Source organism: Opisthocomus hoazin, chromosome 7 (assembly GCF_030867145.1).
Source record: "Opisthocomus hoazin isolate bOpiHoa1 chromosome 7, bOpiHoa1.hap1, whole genome shotgun sequence".
NCBI lineage: Eukaryota > Metazoa > Chordata > Aves > Opisthocomiformes > Opisthocomidae > Opisthocomus > Opisthocomus hoazin.
Window position 1 is genome coordinate 18,858,958 of NC_134420.1, and position 16,825 is coordinate 18,875,782.

The 16,825-nt window shown below is 54.5% G+C and overlaps 1 protein-coding gene across 1 annotated transcript in view; it reads left to right on the top strand.

Moving 5' to 3' along the window:
* The first annotated feature begins 3,382 nt into the window (after positions 1-3,382).
* Positions 3,383-16,825, top strand: part of CD81 (CD81 molecule) — a 36,647-nt gene continuing 23,204 nt past the window's right edge. The window contains exons 1-2 of the mRNA XM_075427605.1: positions 3,383-3,531; positions 14,895-15,009. Of these exons, the coding sequence (XP_075283720.1) occupies positions 3,466-3,531; positions 14,895-15,009 (181 nt within the window). The 5' untranslated portion in view covers positions 3,383-3,465. The remainder of the gene's footprint in view (positions 3,532-14,894; positions 15,010-16,825) is intronic.

The window sequence follows — 16,825 nt, forward strand, 5'->3', positions numbered from 1 at the left end:
GATGTCAGCTAACGCCAAAACCCACAAGCAAGACACTGACTTTTATAAACAGGTTCACAAAAAAACCCCCGCCAATAACCCAAACTCAGCAGACAGAGGAAAAACACTGCAAGTGCCTCCGCTCGCTGCTGCTTCGCTCTGCCTGCAAACCCAATTCAAATGGCCGTTCGGGGGCAGGGGGAATTTTATTTTATTTGGGGTTTTGGGGGCTTTTTTTTTTTTTCCTCCACTTTTTTAGAGTTTACTTTTTTTTTTTTTCAGTGATGCAAGTATTGTGAGGTAGGGAGCTTCTTCGCAGACCTGCCTGCAGCTGGCTGCTCTGTAAATGACTGTGCAGCAGCATGGCGCACTGCTGAGCACTCGAACGGAGCCCGTGCTCCGAAAGAGGGAAGTCATCAGCCCTATTCATAGCGCTTACACTCGATACCAGCATGTGACACCGACACATCAACTGAATTTGTGCAAATTAGTTTTACTTATTTATACAGCAGCATTTTTATAAAGAGCTGATAAAGCCGCTGAGAGTCTTTGAAACGCAGTTCTGGTACTTTATGGACTATAGAGCAAATAGTACAGCATGACAAATTAATATACAACATCTGAAATCACACGTAGTCTTGGGAAACAGTGTATGTTATCTCAACACTGCCTTGGTGGTGTTTTTGTAATTCCTGTACATTAAGGTCAAAGTTCTCAAATACGCCCAGCTGAGCTGCTTAGAAAACAAACAAACAAAATATTTGGACAAAGCTTGAAATCCTTTTCCACTTCCAAGTTTTGGAGAGGGCTTTGTTGGTACGGCCAGATGGGTGAACCCAGTTTAGACCTGGTAGGCTTTAGCCTGTAATTGGGAGCTTCTTGATGCAGGAAACGGTGGGGCTGTGCCCCTGCTCCTCCCGCCAGAGCCTCTGCTGTGCCTGAGCCCTGGGCAGCACGTGCTCTAACACGACCTGAAGGCAGGTCCCAGAAACAGCACTGGGTTAGCTCCAAATCCAGTTGTTTACTAATGCAGATTTTGGACAGTCTGAAACGACCATTTTCCTCCACTTCCCCACATAAGAGAAGGAAAGGCAGAAAGCAAGAAAAGCAATGCAACAGTGACCAAAAAAAAAAAAAAAGCAATCCCAATCTCCCTAGAAGCAGTTTCAATGCCAACTTTGTGGCAGTGATTGCAGCTGGGGTTGCCTGCTCTCCAGTGCACAAAAGTTGATTTGAGAGTCGTTTTCCTTTGTAGCCAGGGGGGCCACTGCTGCTGAAGGCCTTATCGGTTTGCAGCTGGTTCCTTCCTCTCCCTCGCACAGACTATTCCAGCGGCGCCTCCGGGAGTTTTCGGGAAACAGCCCCTGAAGCGCACGAGAGGCTCCTTGGTTCGTGTAGGCTCTTGTCTTCAACCTCTCCGTTTGGTTGTGGTGGGGGGATATTTTTGTTTTAACATTTATAGCTGGAAAGGATGAAGGTGCCGAAAAGCAGCAGTTGTGGGATGCTACGGTGTAGCAAGTGAGCAGCCTCAGGATCGTGCCCTTCTCCTCCGGACTGATGAGCAGGAGTCACACAGGATTACGGCTATTGCCGTAACCAGACAGGTCGTGCTGAGAACTTGGGACAGCAGTTACATGCATGAACAGCCTCATGAACCTCCGGCTGCGTTGGTAAGGCTGGATAAGTGAGCATGGCTTAGAGACAAAGGGTTTATGCATCCGTGGCAAGCCTGCAATCAGGGACGTACTCAGCATAAGTAATTGGGGAACAGGGCCAACTTCTATTCATCCCCAGTCCCTGCTGCCGCAGAGAGCCGTGGGCTTTTACTGAGGGGTGAAGAAGGGTTTGATAAGCACAGCAGAGCCCTGGACTAACTCATCACTGAGGGCAATGGGATGATTGTAGAACAAGTTGACACGTTTTCAGCACACAGATGTAGGAATAGTGTGCTCACCTAACAGTACATGCCTGCTTATGGGGTGCATGGCAGGGAAGACTCCATCAAGTGTGAAAATGTTTGGCTCAGAAGCTGCTCCCCAAAATGCTTTCGCCAGAGGAAAGTGCCCAGGCAGAAAAAGGGCAGGTTTCCACGTACAACGCTGTGGGCGGGTGCAGAGTTGATATTTAGCATGGTAACGTCCTGACCTTTGCTAGGGCTGCTGGCTGCTGCCTTTACCAGAAGTTCTCTTACACCCCGGTTAAGTACTTGCTGTCCTGCCCCCGAAGAAGCAAATGAGCTTGCTGGAAGCAGAACGTGGGGTGAGAGCAATTTATACTTCTAGGGATGAGCAAGTGGGCCAAAGCAGGTTTCTGCCAAAAGACTGGGAAATTCCATCATGCTTCTGTTGCACGTCTTTGCCGTTTTTTTAACTAAAATTTAACTAAAACCTCTAAGCCATGATGTGAGGCTTACATGAACTGTCGACACATGTGACCCAAATCTCCTTGGGGGGAAGCCCTGAGGCCTCCCAGATGCTCATGTGACCCGATAACTGAGAGGAAACACCCTCAGTGGTTCTACTGAGCTTGATGCAGTGGTTCTACTGAACTTGATCAACTGCTTGCAGTAAGAAAGCCACAAGCTTCAGCAACAAGCGTTCAGCAGATCAGAGCTTAGGATAAAACAGGAGGCGGAAATCAATGAGGAAATGCTTCTCTGAATTTCATTCTGCAAGTTTTAATGTAAAAAACCCTTTTGTCTCTTTTTTTTTTTTTGGGGGGGGGGGGGGGGGTGGGTGTCTCCTCATGAGTGCATCTTAAAACTTCTGTGTATAGAAATACAAATCCTGCCTCATCCTGCATCTGCTCACAGCGGCTTCTCATGCCACCCCGGACTGCCTGGTGAGGTTTAGGGGACAGCAGTGACGTGTAAGAGATGGTGGTCAGGTTTAGGAGATGGTGGTGTCACAGCCCCCCAGTAACCCTCCCTGTGGCTGCCACTTGCATGTAGGAAACCCTCTGTCGTGAGCTGCCCCTGGTGGGTGGGAAAAGGAGGAGAAAAAGGGGAAAACAAACAAACAAACAAAAAAAAACCAAGAAGAAAAGAAAAACGAAAAAAGGAAAAAGATAAATAGAAAGAAGGGAGGAAAGAGAAAAGAAAAAAGATAAAAAGAAACAAAGGGAGTTAAGGGAAAATAAAAAAGTAAAAAGGACAAAAGGCGGGGAACAAGAAGGAAAAGAATAAGGAGAAAAGAAAAAAGGAAAAAAGAGACAAAAGCGGTTAAGATAAAAAAAAAAGAAAAAGGGGAAAAAGGTTAAAGGAAAAAAGGTGGGGAAGAAAAGGAAAAAAAAAAGAAACACGGGTAAAAGCCTCCGCTGGCCCCGGGTTTCGGGCCAGGGCGGGGCGCGGCGTGCGGCGGGGGCGTGGCGGGGGCGGGGCTCTCGGGCGGGGGGCGGGGCCTGTCCGCTCGCGCCGCCGCCGCCGCCCCAGCCCGGCCGCAGAGATTGAGGGGAGCCGCCGCCGCCGCCCGCCTCACCCGCGCCGCCATGGGGGTGGAAGGCTGCACCAAGTGCATCAAATACCTCCTCTTCGTCTTCAACTTCATCTTCTGGGTGAGCCCCGGCGCGGCGGGGAGGGGGGCGGAGGGGCTGAGCCCCCCAGCGCTGGAGATAACGGGGCTCCAATATGGCTCGTCTGCCTGCGCCCGGCTTCCACCCCCCCCACCTCAGCATGGAGACTGGCTGCCTGGGGTGTGCCCGGGGGTGTTTTTTTAGGGGGGAGGGGGTGTCTGCTTATCCTTTGCTCCTTTTTTTTAATGTATGCGTATGTATATATTTATTTATTTGCAGATGCATATATATTTATATATATTTTTATATATAGCGCTGTTTCCACGCGCCCTTTCCGAGCGGCGGGGCGGGGGGTGCCTGGCTCCCCGCGGGGCGCAGAGCCGGGCTGCTCCTGACCCCCCTGTTGCTGGGAGTCTGCGCTGCGGAGAGCGGCGTTGCCCACCAAGCTGCGGAAGGAGGGATGGTGGATCCATCCATGGAGAGCCGCCGACCCTGCCGTCGGCTGCAGAGGGGCCGGGGAGGAGGGGATGTTCGGAAAAATGTGGGCGACGGGGTCCAGTTTTGCTCTCCGTGCCCCGAGAGCTGGCGGGGAGCGGACGGGGCTTGGCGGCCCTGGCACTGCGTTGGGGGTTGGCATCAACGCTGGCCTTTGGGTCGTGCCCGAGCTGGGGACCGCTGTCTCTGCTGCCTGGGAAGTTATTTTAGGATGCAGATCTTACCCAGGCTGGGGAGGTTGCCTTCCCTGAGAAAGTTTCTCATGAAATCATCCGTCCAGACGTGCGGCTAATTGAGCGAAAGGCAGTGTGTCCCGGTTTCCCCGCAGACCGGGTTTGCCCCGGTGGAAACCCTCCAGCAGCGAGGGGCTGGCGTGGCAAGAAGCACTCCCGCGCCCGGGAGCAACGAAATGTGCCCAAGCAGGCTGCTCTTTAATTTTTTTTTTTTTTTTTAATTGGCGGTTTTCCATTCCCCAAAATGCTGTTTTCCTGACGAGCGGGCCCAGCCCCAGCCCGCAGAGGCGAGCCGCCGCTTGCCGAGCCTGGCCGGGGTGCACCCCTTGCCCGACGCCCTGCTCTGCGGAGGGGGAATTTGTGGGGGAGAGGGGGGGGTTTGTTAGCGCTTCCCTGCAGCAGCCAAGGCAGCGAGGCGGGGAGGGGAACCGTGCCTGCCAGAGCAAACCCTGCCTCGGCACCGGCTGGAGCCTCCGCTTGCCGCCTTCTCCCTCGGGGGTGCACGGGGAAGCCCTCTGGGGGGGTCCCCACCTCTGGGAGGTGCGGGGCTCGCTGCTGCGTGGGAGCGAGCGCTGTCAAATCCAGCCTGATTTCGGGCCTTTTGCCTTGTTTCTGGGTGTAGCGCTGACCAAGGGAGAGATGACGAGCTCTGACGACAGTGGTGTTAATTGATACCCGATGCGTTGCCAGCTGCAAGATGAATGCGGGACAGTCCTGGGGGTTTGGGCTGGTTTTTTTTTAACCTCTTCCTCCTCCCTTGAAGTGTCAGGACGGAGGCGGGTAGGCTCTTCTCTGAAGTGTTGTTCCTTCCAAGTTATCACGCTTTTCCTGGGGCTTTTTCTTCCTTTCTGGTCCCGATTTCCTGCCATTCTTGTGGCTGAAGCCGCCGGGTGTGGATGCGGGAGAGGAAGGGTCTCCCGAGCGGCAGGAAGGATGCAGGGGGCTCTGCACAGCTGCTGCTCCCCAACGAGCGAGCTCGCTCACCCCGGTGAGCATTTGCAAAACAACTTACCTTTTATAAATGCACATTTTGCTGCCAGGAGGAATAGCCCATCCGTTTAATTTTGTCCGTTAGGACTCCTGGGGCCTTGCCCTACCCCTCAGAGGGAGCCTGACGCCCGCTCCCTGTGAGCGTTGGGGGAAGATGCTCCAGCTCCTCCCAAGGAGAGGTGCCCGTGAGCTGGGACCCGCTGGCTGCCCAGAATGCCTCCCAGTGCTGGGCTCGCCCGTGGTCGGTCGCCTCGGACCACCTTGGGAGCCGGGGCTGTGTTAGAATTAACGATGCTTGCTGCAAGGCTGGCTGGCTGAATGGTGGTTGAACAACCCTTACGGTTTTCAAGCCAGTTTGTGTTGTTTTTTAAACCAGCAGTCAAGGAGGATTTTAGGTTTACCACCAGCGAATGCGGTTAGCAGCTCACCGTGCGTCCCCAGCTGGGGAGGGGTGCTGTGGTCGCCACCGAAGCGCGAAGGTCCTTTTCACGGGGTGGCATTTGGAGTCTGGGCGTGGTGCCGAGCACCCTTGCTGCGGGGTGGCTGTGTCGGGACCCCAGCTCTGACCCCAGCGAGGTGCGAGACCCCGCAGCCCTGCGGTCCTGCCAGCTGGTCGATGTGCGAGGGCTGCTGGGCTCCTCGCCCTCGTTTGCTTATCGTTTGCTTATCATTTGCTTATCATTTGCCTCGCACCCAGCCGCGGTCGGGCGCTGTTGGTGAAAACAAGCACGAGACAGAGCCCAAAGTTTGGCAGGATCTGCGCTGCGCCACGCGGGAGCTCGCTCCGGCGCCCGACACGGAGAAAGGAAGCAATTCTCAGCCTTAACGGCGTTAACAAATAAGCAAGAAACTCCGATATCTTTTGAAAGTAGCCCTGCTGTCCTGCTGGAGTGTAAATAAACTGACACCCCTCTGGCTTCCCCCCCTCCGTTCCCTTGGCAGCACGGGGGGAGTCTCACAAAGCCGCTGTGCTGAAAAGCAAAAGGAAAAGGCAGCCCCGCTGCCAACTCCCCGGGGCATCTCGGCAGCCCTCTCTGCCCGAGATGTTTAAATTTTATTTTATTTTTGGGGTTGTTTTTCCTTCGTGTGTGCGTTTTTGAGAAGCAGATGGCAGGCTTGCCAGGGCTCTGGGGTGGCTCTCGAGGAGGGAGCAGCGGCCGCTGCACGGACCACACGTACAAGCGGGTGCCTGTCCCAGGAGGGAAAGGGTCCCTGCGTGTTTCACAGCGACGTCCGCCTACCGAAGCGGTGGGGGAGGCCATGGGCAGCACCTGGGGACCTCACCCTGTTAGTAAAACACAGGGCTGGTAAGACAAAAGCTTTTCTGTGCTGCAAACTTGTCCTGAAACCTCAGGGTGGCCAGCGGTCGGCTTCCCTGCCCTGCAAGTACTCGTTACTGGGCAGGTTTGCTGGTTTGGTGGGCAGTCCCAGCTCAGCCTGCAGCCCGAGCGGGGCTGGGCTGGGCTCATGGCGGGGGGAGCTGCTTCTGCATCGCACCCGCAGCACACGGCTGGACTTTGACTGCTCTCCTGAGTTACCTGAATCCGACAGCAGAGCTGAGCGCGTGGGGCTGAACTGACTACTGCTGCAAAGAGTCCCTGGCGAGGCCGAAGGGAGCCAGAGAGCTATTTTAAAATGTAATTAGACATAACCAAGGAGAAACTGGCTTGCTCAGGGAGGGGTCGCCCAGCTTATCGGCTAACACAGCTCGTGGCAACCTTCCAGGTCTACCAGCTCTACTGCCCTACCAGAGAGGTGCCTAATTAAAAGGAAGAGCTTGCTCCTAATGCCATTTTCCAGGCACCGCGTAACTCTTTTCTCTTGTTTGAGGGGATGTGGTGCAGTTGGGGTGCAAAGGGGAAGGAAGGGCAAGAGCAGAGGGAAGGTGGAAGTGAAAGTCTGTCTGGACAGTGGTGATCAGAAGAGAAGGGGTGGAGGAGATGAGCATTTTCTTGTGCAACACTGGAAAATCTGTCGCCTGTCACCTGGAGTCCGCAGAGCATGCGCAAAGACATTTGGCTTTGGTGATGAGAGATGACGGTGGAGGGAGACGGTAGCTCTTTGGTGGTGGTGGTCCAAAGGTGACAGCTCTGCTGAGCAGCTCATGACCCTCCTGATGTGACACAGAGGGCAGCTGGGTACCGCTCTTCGGAGGTGTGAATGGAGAATGGAAGAGCTGGTGGTTCACGCGGCATGCAGCTCTGAAGCACGGGTTTGAGATGACTGCCTGGACTCCCAGCGCAGCTTGCCTTTTGTTTTGGGCACAGGCTTGCACTGAGCGCTTCTTAAACACCGCTAGCCATAGCGGCTAGCAGGCTGCTCTGCTGCGGAGCACAGTGTTCGGTTTGGTTGTTGGTCTGCCTGGGAGTCACAGAGAGCCTTGCGAGCAGCAAGGATGTGGTACTGGCCCAGCATCATCTTCCACCAACTTTGGGTTTGGTGTCCTGAGACCATGTACAGGCAATCGTGTTTCCACTTGTGTTTGACCCTGCAGCCGTTTAATGCCTGCCTTTGAAGGGCAAGGGAGAGGTTTTCTTCGTAGGCTCTGTACCTGGACCCAAGTTTTCCTTGCTGATGGCTCTCTGGGATTTGTTTCTGGGCTCTCTGTCAAGTGAACACAGTCCTAGCATCACCTGCGAAGCCTCTTGCGAAGCCTCTGCGTGCAGAAGGTTGTTTAAGCAGGTCTTTTGTAGAGACCGGTGCCCTGCCCCATGGGGGTACCCGGTTTCAGTTAATGGGCTGGGAGGGAGGGAGCGTCAGTGGTGGCTGGGGGGGGGGGGGGGCGGGCAATTGCTCTGTCAGCCACTGTAGTGCTTATCTTCTGCAAGAGCATTAACCCAGGTATGATGCCTTGAGAAACGCTTTGATCCTGTACTGTGCAAGTGCCTTTCACTGTATTATTAAAAAGGGAAGACAGTTGTATTACCGTTGTAGTTAAATGCTTATGTATGGGGCCAAATTAATTTTAAAGCAATATCTGAAACAGTTTTCCTCTCCGCCGATTAAGCCCTGCTGGTAGACGTCGGTGTTCTATCCGTAGCGGGGATCGGGCCGCGGTGGGTGGGGAGCAGCCTGTGGTCTCAGCGCTCCCCGTCGGAGGACCCCGCTCCTGGACTCTGGTGCCGGATTCCTGCTCTCCTCCCATCCATCAGGCTTTATTTGGCCTCTGGCACGCTGCCCCTCTGGAGCTTGTTTTGAAAAGCCCTGCAGTGTTGTGGGGCTGGTAACTATAGGCACCAGTGGAGAATTTCGCCCCGGCCGGCGGCTCTATTAATAGCCGCTGCTGGGAGCGGAGCAGGGGCTGCAGGCCGCCTTCCTCCAGAGCCGCGGGGCTCCTCTCAAATGCCCTTGCTCCAACTTCTGCAGACTTGCAGCCTGACCTTTGGTGGCCGTCGAACGTGGTCGCCGTGAAAAGACCTCGCCTGCCCTTTCCAAGAAGAGTCCGACCTGTCGCTGCGGTTTGCAAGTGCCTGTGCCAAGCTCGGCGGGGAAGCTTTTACGCTGTGTGGCTGTCGAACTGCAACTGCATTTGTCTGATTTAACTCGCTTCCCCTGCTTATACCCCCCCCAAAAAGTCTTGTGGGGGTCCTGACGTGTTGGTGCTCCAGGGCATCCCACAGTCCGCCCTGACAAGCAGCGCAGGGGCAATCTGTAGCGCTTCTCACCTTACAATTTGAAGTGAATTTTTGGCGCGAAGTCCTGCCATCGTAACATGAAGACCGTCTCAGCGTGGAACCAAAGTTCCTGGGTTCGCGGGCTGCCTTTCAGCTCTCGGCCCCCGGCTGCACCCCAGGCCCTTTCAGTGCTTCGGCAGGGTGCATCTATTTGCAGTAGAAAAGAAATTCAGCTTCTGCTTTCCAGGAAGCGAGGCACAGGTTGCGGGCAGGCTGGGCGCTGCCTGTATGTGGGTGTCTGCCATCGGCAGCTGCGTGCTCCTCTCCTGCCCACCTTGGTCCTCGAGGAGGTGATGCAAAACCTGTAAGGTCCCAGCACGCGGCTTGCAGGGGCTCGTAGTGCCCTTCAGAGGTGATTTCCATCAAGCTATGAATCTCTAGCTCCTCGCTGCTTTTCCCCACTCATGCTAGGTGCAGCAACAAAGTGATGTTTCATGATTTACACTGCACGTGATGGAGAATATGACATCTGCTGCTCCACCTAGAGACCGGCAAATGACCTGGGAGCAAAGCGTTCGACCCAAAGGAGCAATTCATTCTTGGCTGTGCAAGGGGCTTCTTGCGTGGCAAGGCGCTTCAGCCTTGGCGAGCCGTTTCATCCTTCTGCATGCCGGTTCCCCGCACCTAAAAGGAGGGGGATCCAGTTTTGTTCCATCTCGGCTGCTTCGCAGGCTGTGCTGGAGAGGAGCCATGGGGAGCCCCAGCTGGGCTCCCCGAGTGGGGTCCTGGTGCCATCCCCTTGCAGGGCTCAGCTTCCAGGCCGGTGTAAGGGAAGCCGCAAGCCTGCGCAGAGTGAAAACCTGTTCAAAATCTCTGATCATCTACATGAATCGTAAAATGGCTAAATCCATTAAGCTTTCTTGGCAGCACCTTGCTCCTTGGTCGTGGCTGGTACTTCGCAGGCATCGTGGCGCGGGCTCTGCCGGCAGCGTTTTTGCGGCGAGGCGGGAGGTTCTCCTGGGCCTGGGGCCCGTGCGGGTTGGGAAGCGGCGTCCCGGCGGCAGGACGTGGAGCTGCTAAAAATACAGCATTGTGAAACTGCTGGCACCTCCGCTTCCCTCCGCCGTCGGCTTGAGCTGCAGGATGTCTGCTTCGCTTTGACATGCCCGGCAAGCCGTCGCGTAGCCTGGACTTCTTCCTCCTCCTCCTCCTCTTCCCTGCCAGGAAACCTCTTTTGGAGGAAGGGGGAGGGAAGGGAGCAGGAGGAAGAGGGCTGGGGGCAGCAGAAGGTGGGGGGGTGTTGCACGTCCTGGCGTACACGAGTGTCTGGGGAGTGGCAGGCGAAGGTGGGGGCAGCTCGGATGTAGGGTGCACAGCACTGAAGGGGAGAACGGGGCCATTCCTTGCACCCCTAAATCATGGGAGTTTCTCAGGGAGGGGAGGTGTGGCTGAGCTGTGAAAGATGGACTTGTGCCCTTGCTCCACAGCTGGGCCTGGGACGTTTCAGGGCGAGTGGCACAGTCCGTGAGGGAGCCCCATTACGTGCACGGTGGACGGGGCAGCAAACCAGGGCTGCACACCCCCCATCATCATGGTGCTCGGACGGTGATACCCCGTCACGTGGGGTGCCACCCCGTCACCTCTCGGGGGGCTGCTTTTCCCCTCCCCTGGGCAGCACCCGGTGGGGGCTTCTCCTGGCCATGCCAAGGAGGAATGGTGTCCCTGTGAAAAGCAAGCCTTGAGCAGGCAGGATCCAGCTGGAAAAGTCTGGCCGTCTGTGGAAGAAGCAATAAATCTCTGGAAGCTGGAAAACAGCAGTAAAGAGGAAACACCGGAGCCTGCCGCGCCGCCTCTGCTGTGCCGAGGATCTGCTCAGGGCGCGAGCTCCGGGGCCAGCCCCGTCCGGGGCAGCACTGGCCATGCCACGGGGATCCTGTGCCCGGGGCTGGCCGCCCTTCCAGGCTCAGGGTGCATTTCTGAAGGGGCAGGGAAGGTGGAGGAGGTGTTACTTTCATCGAGGGGTTGTTTTGTTTTGGGGTTTGGGAGGTATGTCCGTGGGGTTTTGGTTTTTTTTTAAACAAAGGTATACAAAAGTGCAGGTAGGGGAAGGCAGCAGAACGAGGGTTTAAAACACTCCAGAGTAAAGGAAAGTGCAAGCCTGTCAAAATAGCCAAGAAAGTTAGGCAGCACTTAAAATGCTGGAAAGTAACCTGGGTGCCCTGAGCTGGAGTGCGAGCAGTTGCTGGTCGCATTGGTGTCCGCCTCTGCGGGCGCCTGGAGGGGAGCAGCCTGCTGGGGCGGCTGCCTGCTGCGGAGCAGACCTGGGAGTGCTGGCATGGCTCAAGCTGCAGCTTTTAGATTATTGCTTTCGCTAAAGCAGTCCCCGAAAAATTAAATGGAGAGCTGTGCTGGGCACTGGGGATATACCTGCAGCGAGCGATGGCCCCAGCCTCAGGGAAGTTCCTGGCTGACTGGCTGGGCAAGCGCAGAGCGATGAGGTGACCTGCACGAGATCATGGATACCTGCGGGGGGGAGGGAAAAGGGGGATATTTCACGTATGAGGATGTGCAGCCTGGAGACCAGCATGATGCTGCCATCAGCGGTTGGAACTCTTCTGGCTCTTGTGTCAGTAAACAGCAGCGATCGTAGGATGGGGAGGGAGGAAAATACCGAGCTTATATCTGGAACAACAAGTTGTGTTGGAAATGCGATTATCCCAAGCAAGGTGCAGGGGAAGGCGAGGTTACTATGGCGAGCCGAGGAGGTTTTCTCCTTCGTGTTTTCTTGCCTTTGGGAAGAAAGATGCCTTAATTACGTCCTGCACTTCTCGGTGGTGGAAGGATGTATGGTTTTCATGGAAAAAGTTACTCATTGTAGACTAAACCCTGTTTTCATTAGTAAGTGAATGTTGCCTTCTCTTAAGAAATCCAGCAGCTGTTGGATTAAAACTTCCATTCAGAGGTCCTCTATGCTCTGTTATAAAAGCAAATGGAGTCAGGCAGTGCTGGAGGGACATGGGGTGTTCCTGGGGCGCATTTGGGCTGAAACTGGGAACATCTGGAGATGGTTCAGCTGGCTGCCGTATGCAGATCTCACCGCTGGGGTGGGTTTGGTGAGTTGGAAGAGGCTCTATCCCTTCAGCTGATGCTCCCAAATGATTAAAAAAATATGTTGAGGATAGCTTGCAGCCTACTTTTGCTTCTGTGTTGGGTGTTTTGGGGCAAATTTGGTTGGAAAGCAGCTGCTGCTCCTCATGCTGGTGTCGCTTCAGCCTTGCCACGGGTGGGAGGGGGTTTCCTTGCAGAGGCAAAACCAAACAGCGAAGGGCTGAGTCCTTTCTTTGTCTCTCCCAACCAGCACAGAAACCCCAGTCTTCATCAGGGCCTCTTCTCCCCTGGGAGCCACCGAGAGACCTTTACTTTAAGAACAACGCTGATTAATTTGGGAACATTCTTCTCCTGCTCCTGAGAGGATAAAGATGGGCTTCATTATGCCCTCAGACAATGAATGAACCATGCCAGTCTGGATTTAGGTAACTTTGTGCGAAGCCACGAGCTGCCTTATTTGGAGCTGGATTTGAGCATGGACTGGCTTTCGTGACTTTTCTCCATAGCCAGTGTTTGGAGAACCTCGGGCTCTCCCAAGTATGGGAGAGATGAGGGACCATCTGGGTCTGGCGAAGGACTTGCATTGGTTGCTGTGGGAGAAGTGTTACAAGCTGATTATTTTGGTAGCAAAAGAGAGGAAAAGCTTGTAAAATCTGCACTCCATCTCCAGGGAGCTGGTGGGGGTCTTCTCCGTCCAGCAAGTGGAGATAGCAGCTGGAAAAGCCCGGAGGTCATCTTGCCTTGTGAGTTTTGCACAACTTGTGGGGTTTTGTCCCAGTTTCAGTGGCACTTCCGTAAAAATCTCTTGGCTGGGATTTGCAGAAGTGAGCAAGGAAGAAAACCACCAGCTGACCTCCCGAGGGGCAAAGCCGGGCTCTCTCACCGACAGCCTGTCTTGCAAATCCTGCTCGCCACGCGTTCACCGAGGCTCTGCTGCGCTTGCACGACTGTGGACTTTGCACTTTTACTGAACAAACTCTTCCTTTTTTCCCTTTTTTTTTTTTTTTTTGTCCTTAGTGTGACCTTCGTGGTGCCTCTCGTGCTTGTAGCTGACCTGACTCAGACCCTTTTGAGAGAAATTGTGCTTCTGCTTCTGTACTTTTTGGAAGTTCTCTTCCCTTTTTTAAGATGAATGGCTTCAAGGATTTAGGACACTCAAATCGACATTTGAACAGGCGCCTCCAGCCTTTTGTAGAAGAGATATTGAATTCTTAAGGTTTTAGATGTATGTTTATTTTTTTCCCCTCTTTCTCGTGGTTTTAAATGGAGGGGGGGATGTCATGGAGAACACAGCCAGTCCTGCTGGAAACACTCTGGTTTGAGTTCCTCCTAGTGACACCTTCCCTGCTGCAGTGCCCCCGATCTGATCCCGTCCTCCGCTGCCATTCACCGCCCCTCCCTGGAAGATGAAACAGTGAGGATGTCAGTCGTAAAACTTCCAGTTATTTGGACATAAATATTCCAGTGGTCAGCTGGGTTGGTGCTCCACGCGCAGAACATCATCTCCTATGTTGGAAGCGTGTTTTAATGCTTGCCCCACAGGCTCTGTTGTGCGTGTCTGTGTGCACACGTGTGTGTACGAGTGCCCTGCTCTTCTGCTGGACAACCGGGCACGCAGGGCAGCGGTTTCAGCCTCCTCGGCTCGCAGAGCTGCTCAGCACCGCTGGCTATCTTCATGGTAGCCTCCAAAAGCAGCGCGGTTGCGCCATGGCGTGAACCGAGGCTTTGCTCTGCGTCAGTCCCTGTAGTAGGACATTAAGGAAAGCCGTATGTGTTGGAGGAGCAGGGGAGTGCGGTCTCGGCTCACAGCCCACCCACGGGGACCTGTGTTACGGTGCCTCTTTTTCTGTCATGTTATGAAATTGAACAGGCAGTGAACCAAGCAGTGGAAGTGATGGCCACAGGGCTTCCCATGCTCATGGACACCTTGGGAGAAGACTTGATATTAACCAAAGCGATGGTGTGAGGGCAGTTGGTGCCAATCCTTGTGCATCTCCCCCTGACGTGGGACATCCCTGAGACCCACGGGGAGGGGAGTAATGGGATAGAACACAGAGATGCTGTCGGAAATGTTACCAAGTCCCACCAAGTGTGGTTTCTTAGTCATCTCTGTGCTTCTAAATACTGTGCTAGATGTCGAGACGTGGACATTGTGAGGAGTGTGTTTTGGGGGGATTGGAGGCGTTTTGGATCCCCTGCAAGTGGGTGCAGCGGCAGTTCAAAGCCACGGTGTCTCTGCTCTTGCTCTGCATTGCGAGCAGTTGTACTGCCTTTTGGTGTCGTGTTGGTTGGACAAGTCTCCCCCAAGGCAGAGCAGCTTTTGGGGGCGCAGAAGGCTCTGTCCCGCTAGGTCTGCTCAGACTGGAAGCCTGACCCCGGGTGGGAAGCAATGTGCACGTGAGGCTGGGGGCAGAGGGAAAAACTGGCGGCCCCCCCACTTTCTGAGCCACAGTCTGCCCATCCTTCCTACCCAGTTCTCAGCACATCAAACAAAACCCTGTTTGTGCATCACAGAGAAATGAAATGGGGTGATAACAGCCCGTTGGGAAAAAGGGGGTAATTGGGACTGATCCTAACTTCTGTTGAAAAACTCTCCTAGAAGCATCAGTCGCACATCTCATGCTTCTTGGGTGAGGCTGGGCCTTCCATTTTAATAGAGTGGTGAAATAGCTCTCAGGAAAGAAATTGCTTGCAGCAGCTGGAAAAGGCTTTGTGCATCCCCAGGACGAGGGGGCTTCTCGTGAAGCAGGGAAGATCGTGTGGCTCACGTGGTATGGGGCTGTAATGCACGCGTTGCGGGTCTGGGACTATGGTTAGGAAGGATGTTCTTGTACGTGAAAGGAGTACAGAAGAATTTGCAGAAGGATGAAAAGCAAGCCTTCTGCCCCTGCCTGAGAACTGCCGCTCCGGGTCCGGTGTGGCTGGAGCGGTGGCTAACGCCTGCTTCCCTCTGCTTTCTCCGCAGCTGGCCGGAGGCATCATCCTGGGAGTGGCCCTGTGGCTCCGGCATGACTCACAGACGACGAATATCCTCTACCTGCAGCTGGGGGACAAGCAGGCCCCCAACACCTTCTACGTCGGTGAGTAGCACTGGGGGATGCTGGTGTGGCTGCGTGGGCGTCATGCCCCAGCGCGGACTGCAGCGTGCCCAAAAGCAGGGTGGAAGGCTGTGGGTGAGCAGCAAGGTTGGACTGAAAATACCTCCTGCTCCCCTCTTACTCCCCAAAACATCCCCTGCTGTGCTAGTCAAAGCTTGCGTTAAATGTCAGCTGTGGCCCAAGCACAGGATCCAAAGTCACGGCAGCTAAAAGCACAAAAAGACGAGTCACGACGTCGTGGGTTTTCTCCAGTGCTGTTCTCCGCTGCCGTCTCCCCTGGAGCATGTTTGGGAAGAGGGGAGACGTCTTGGAAGCGTGTCTCGTTTCCTCTCCAAAGGGATGTGAAAGCAGCCGACGGAGCGGCTGGCAGTGGAAAGCGGAGCTCGGTGAGCTCGTGACTCATGTTCTCCAGGAGGGCCGGGTGGAGCCTGTGTGTGTTATGGTTAAGCTTAGCTTGATTTTTATTAATCTGACAGCATGCTGGCTTGCTGGAAGATGAAACCCCCTATTTTTGCCCTGTTCTCCAACAATCCCTCACGGCCGAGGGGGAGCAGCTTGCAGAGGGGGCTGGCTGCCAGGCAGGGGCCAGCTTGGAGTGCAGGCTGCTGGGGCTAGGGTGAGGACCCGTCTGGTCTGATGTCCTGTTCTCACCTGTAGCTGAAATTGCTTTCTGGATAGGGTTTTCCTTGGGTTTTCCCCACTTGTCCATGAAACGGCGTGCCTGAGCCCTCTCGCCGGCTGTGCCTGGTTACAGTAGATGCCTTGGCGGTGAATCGTGGTGGGTTTTCCTCTCTTGCTGTCTCCCCTCTCCTGCCTCACACCCAGAGCTGTGTTTACAGCCTTTCCTCTTTGTGGATTTCAGTTTTAAAAAGAGAAAAGGGAACGCTTAAGAAGTTAAACTCTCCCCTTTCCAGGACCCAGCCCAAACTTCTCATTCCTTCTGGGGGCCAGCAGCTGATGTCTCCCTAGTTAACACATTTCTCCCAAAACCTGGGGGACCTGGAGCGCGGGGACTGAGTCGTCCCCTCCCACCTGTTGGGCATGTTTTGCTCTTCCACCCCTTTTTGGTTTTGTCTTTGTCCTCGACCTTTGCTATTTAGAAGGCGATGGGGAACAGACCGCGGGTTCCACCACTGCGCTGGCTTGCTGACACCCGTGGACGGCCCGTGATTTGGGCCTGGCTGTCTTTTTAAAGTTATATTCAGCAACAGATCGGCCTGGATTCCTTCTGGTGGCTGTAATTTCCATGCAGTAATAACAGCAGAGCATTTCTTTCAGCTGCTGCGTCTCCCTGCCAGCCCTCTGGAGTCTGAAGGCTGGGATTTCTTTTTGCTTTTTCTGGTTTTTTTTCCTCCCCTTTTTTTCCCCTCTGCTACAACTGATATTCCTTCCTTTTTCTCCTCTGGCATCCAACATACACATGCACACAATGTTCCTGCTTTGGGAGCAGGAACCTCTCTGGGGTTGGCCTCCAGAGCTGGGTTTTTTCTTTTTTTCCTCTTGCAAACCACTTTGTGGTGTCTGGCATGAGGTGCTGGTCCCGGGATCTGTCAGGAGGCTTTTAAAGGCCGGCCAGGCTTTGCCGCAGCACGGCAGGACAGGGGGAAGCAATAAAAACTGTTGGAGGAGGAAAACTTGCACTGTGGGGTTTGTACTTGGTGAGGAGGGGGAGTGGGAAAGCAGCATTTTGGTGTCTCCTGGCTTTTGTCCATGTCCTTTCCCCTGCCCCGAGGTTGGAGCTGTTTTGTTAAAGGCTGTTTTCCAGGGGTGTCTGTGTTACGGGAGAGGAAGAATAATT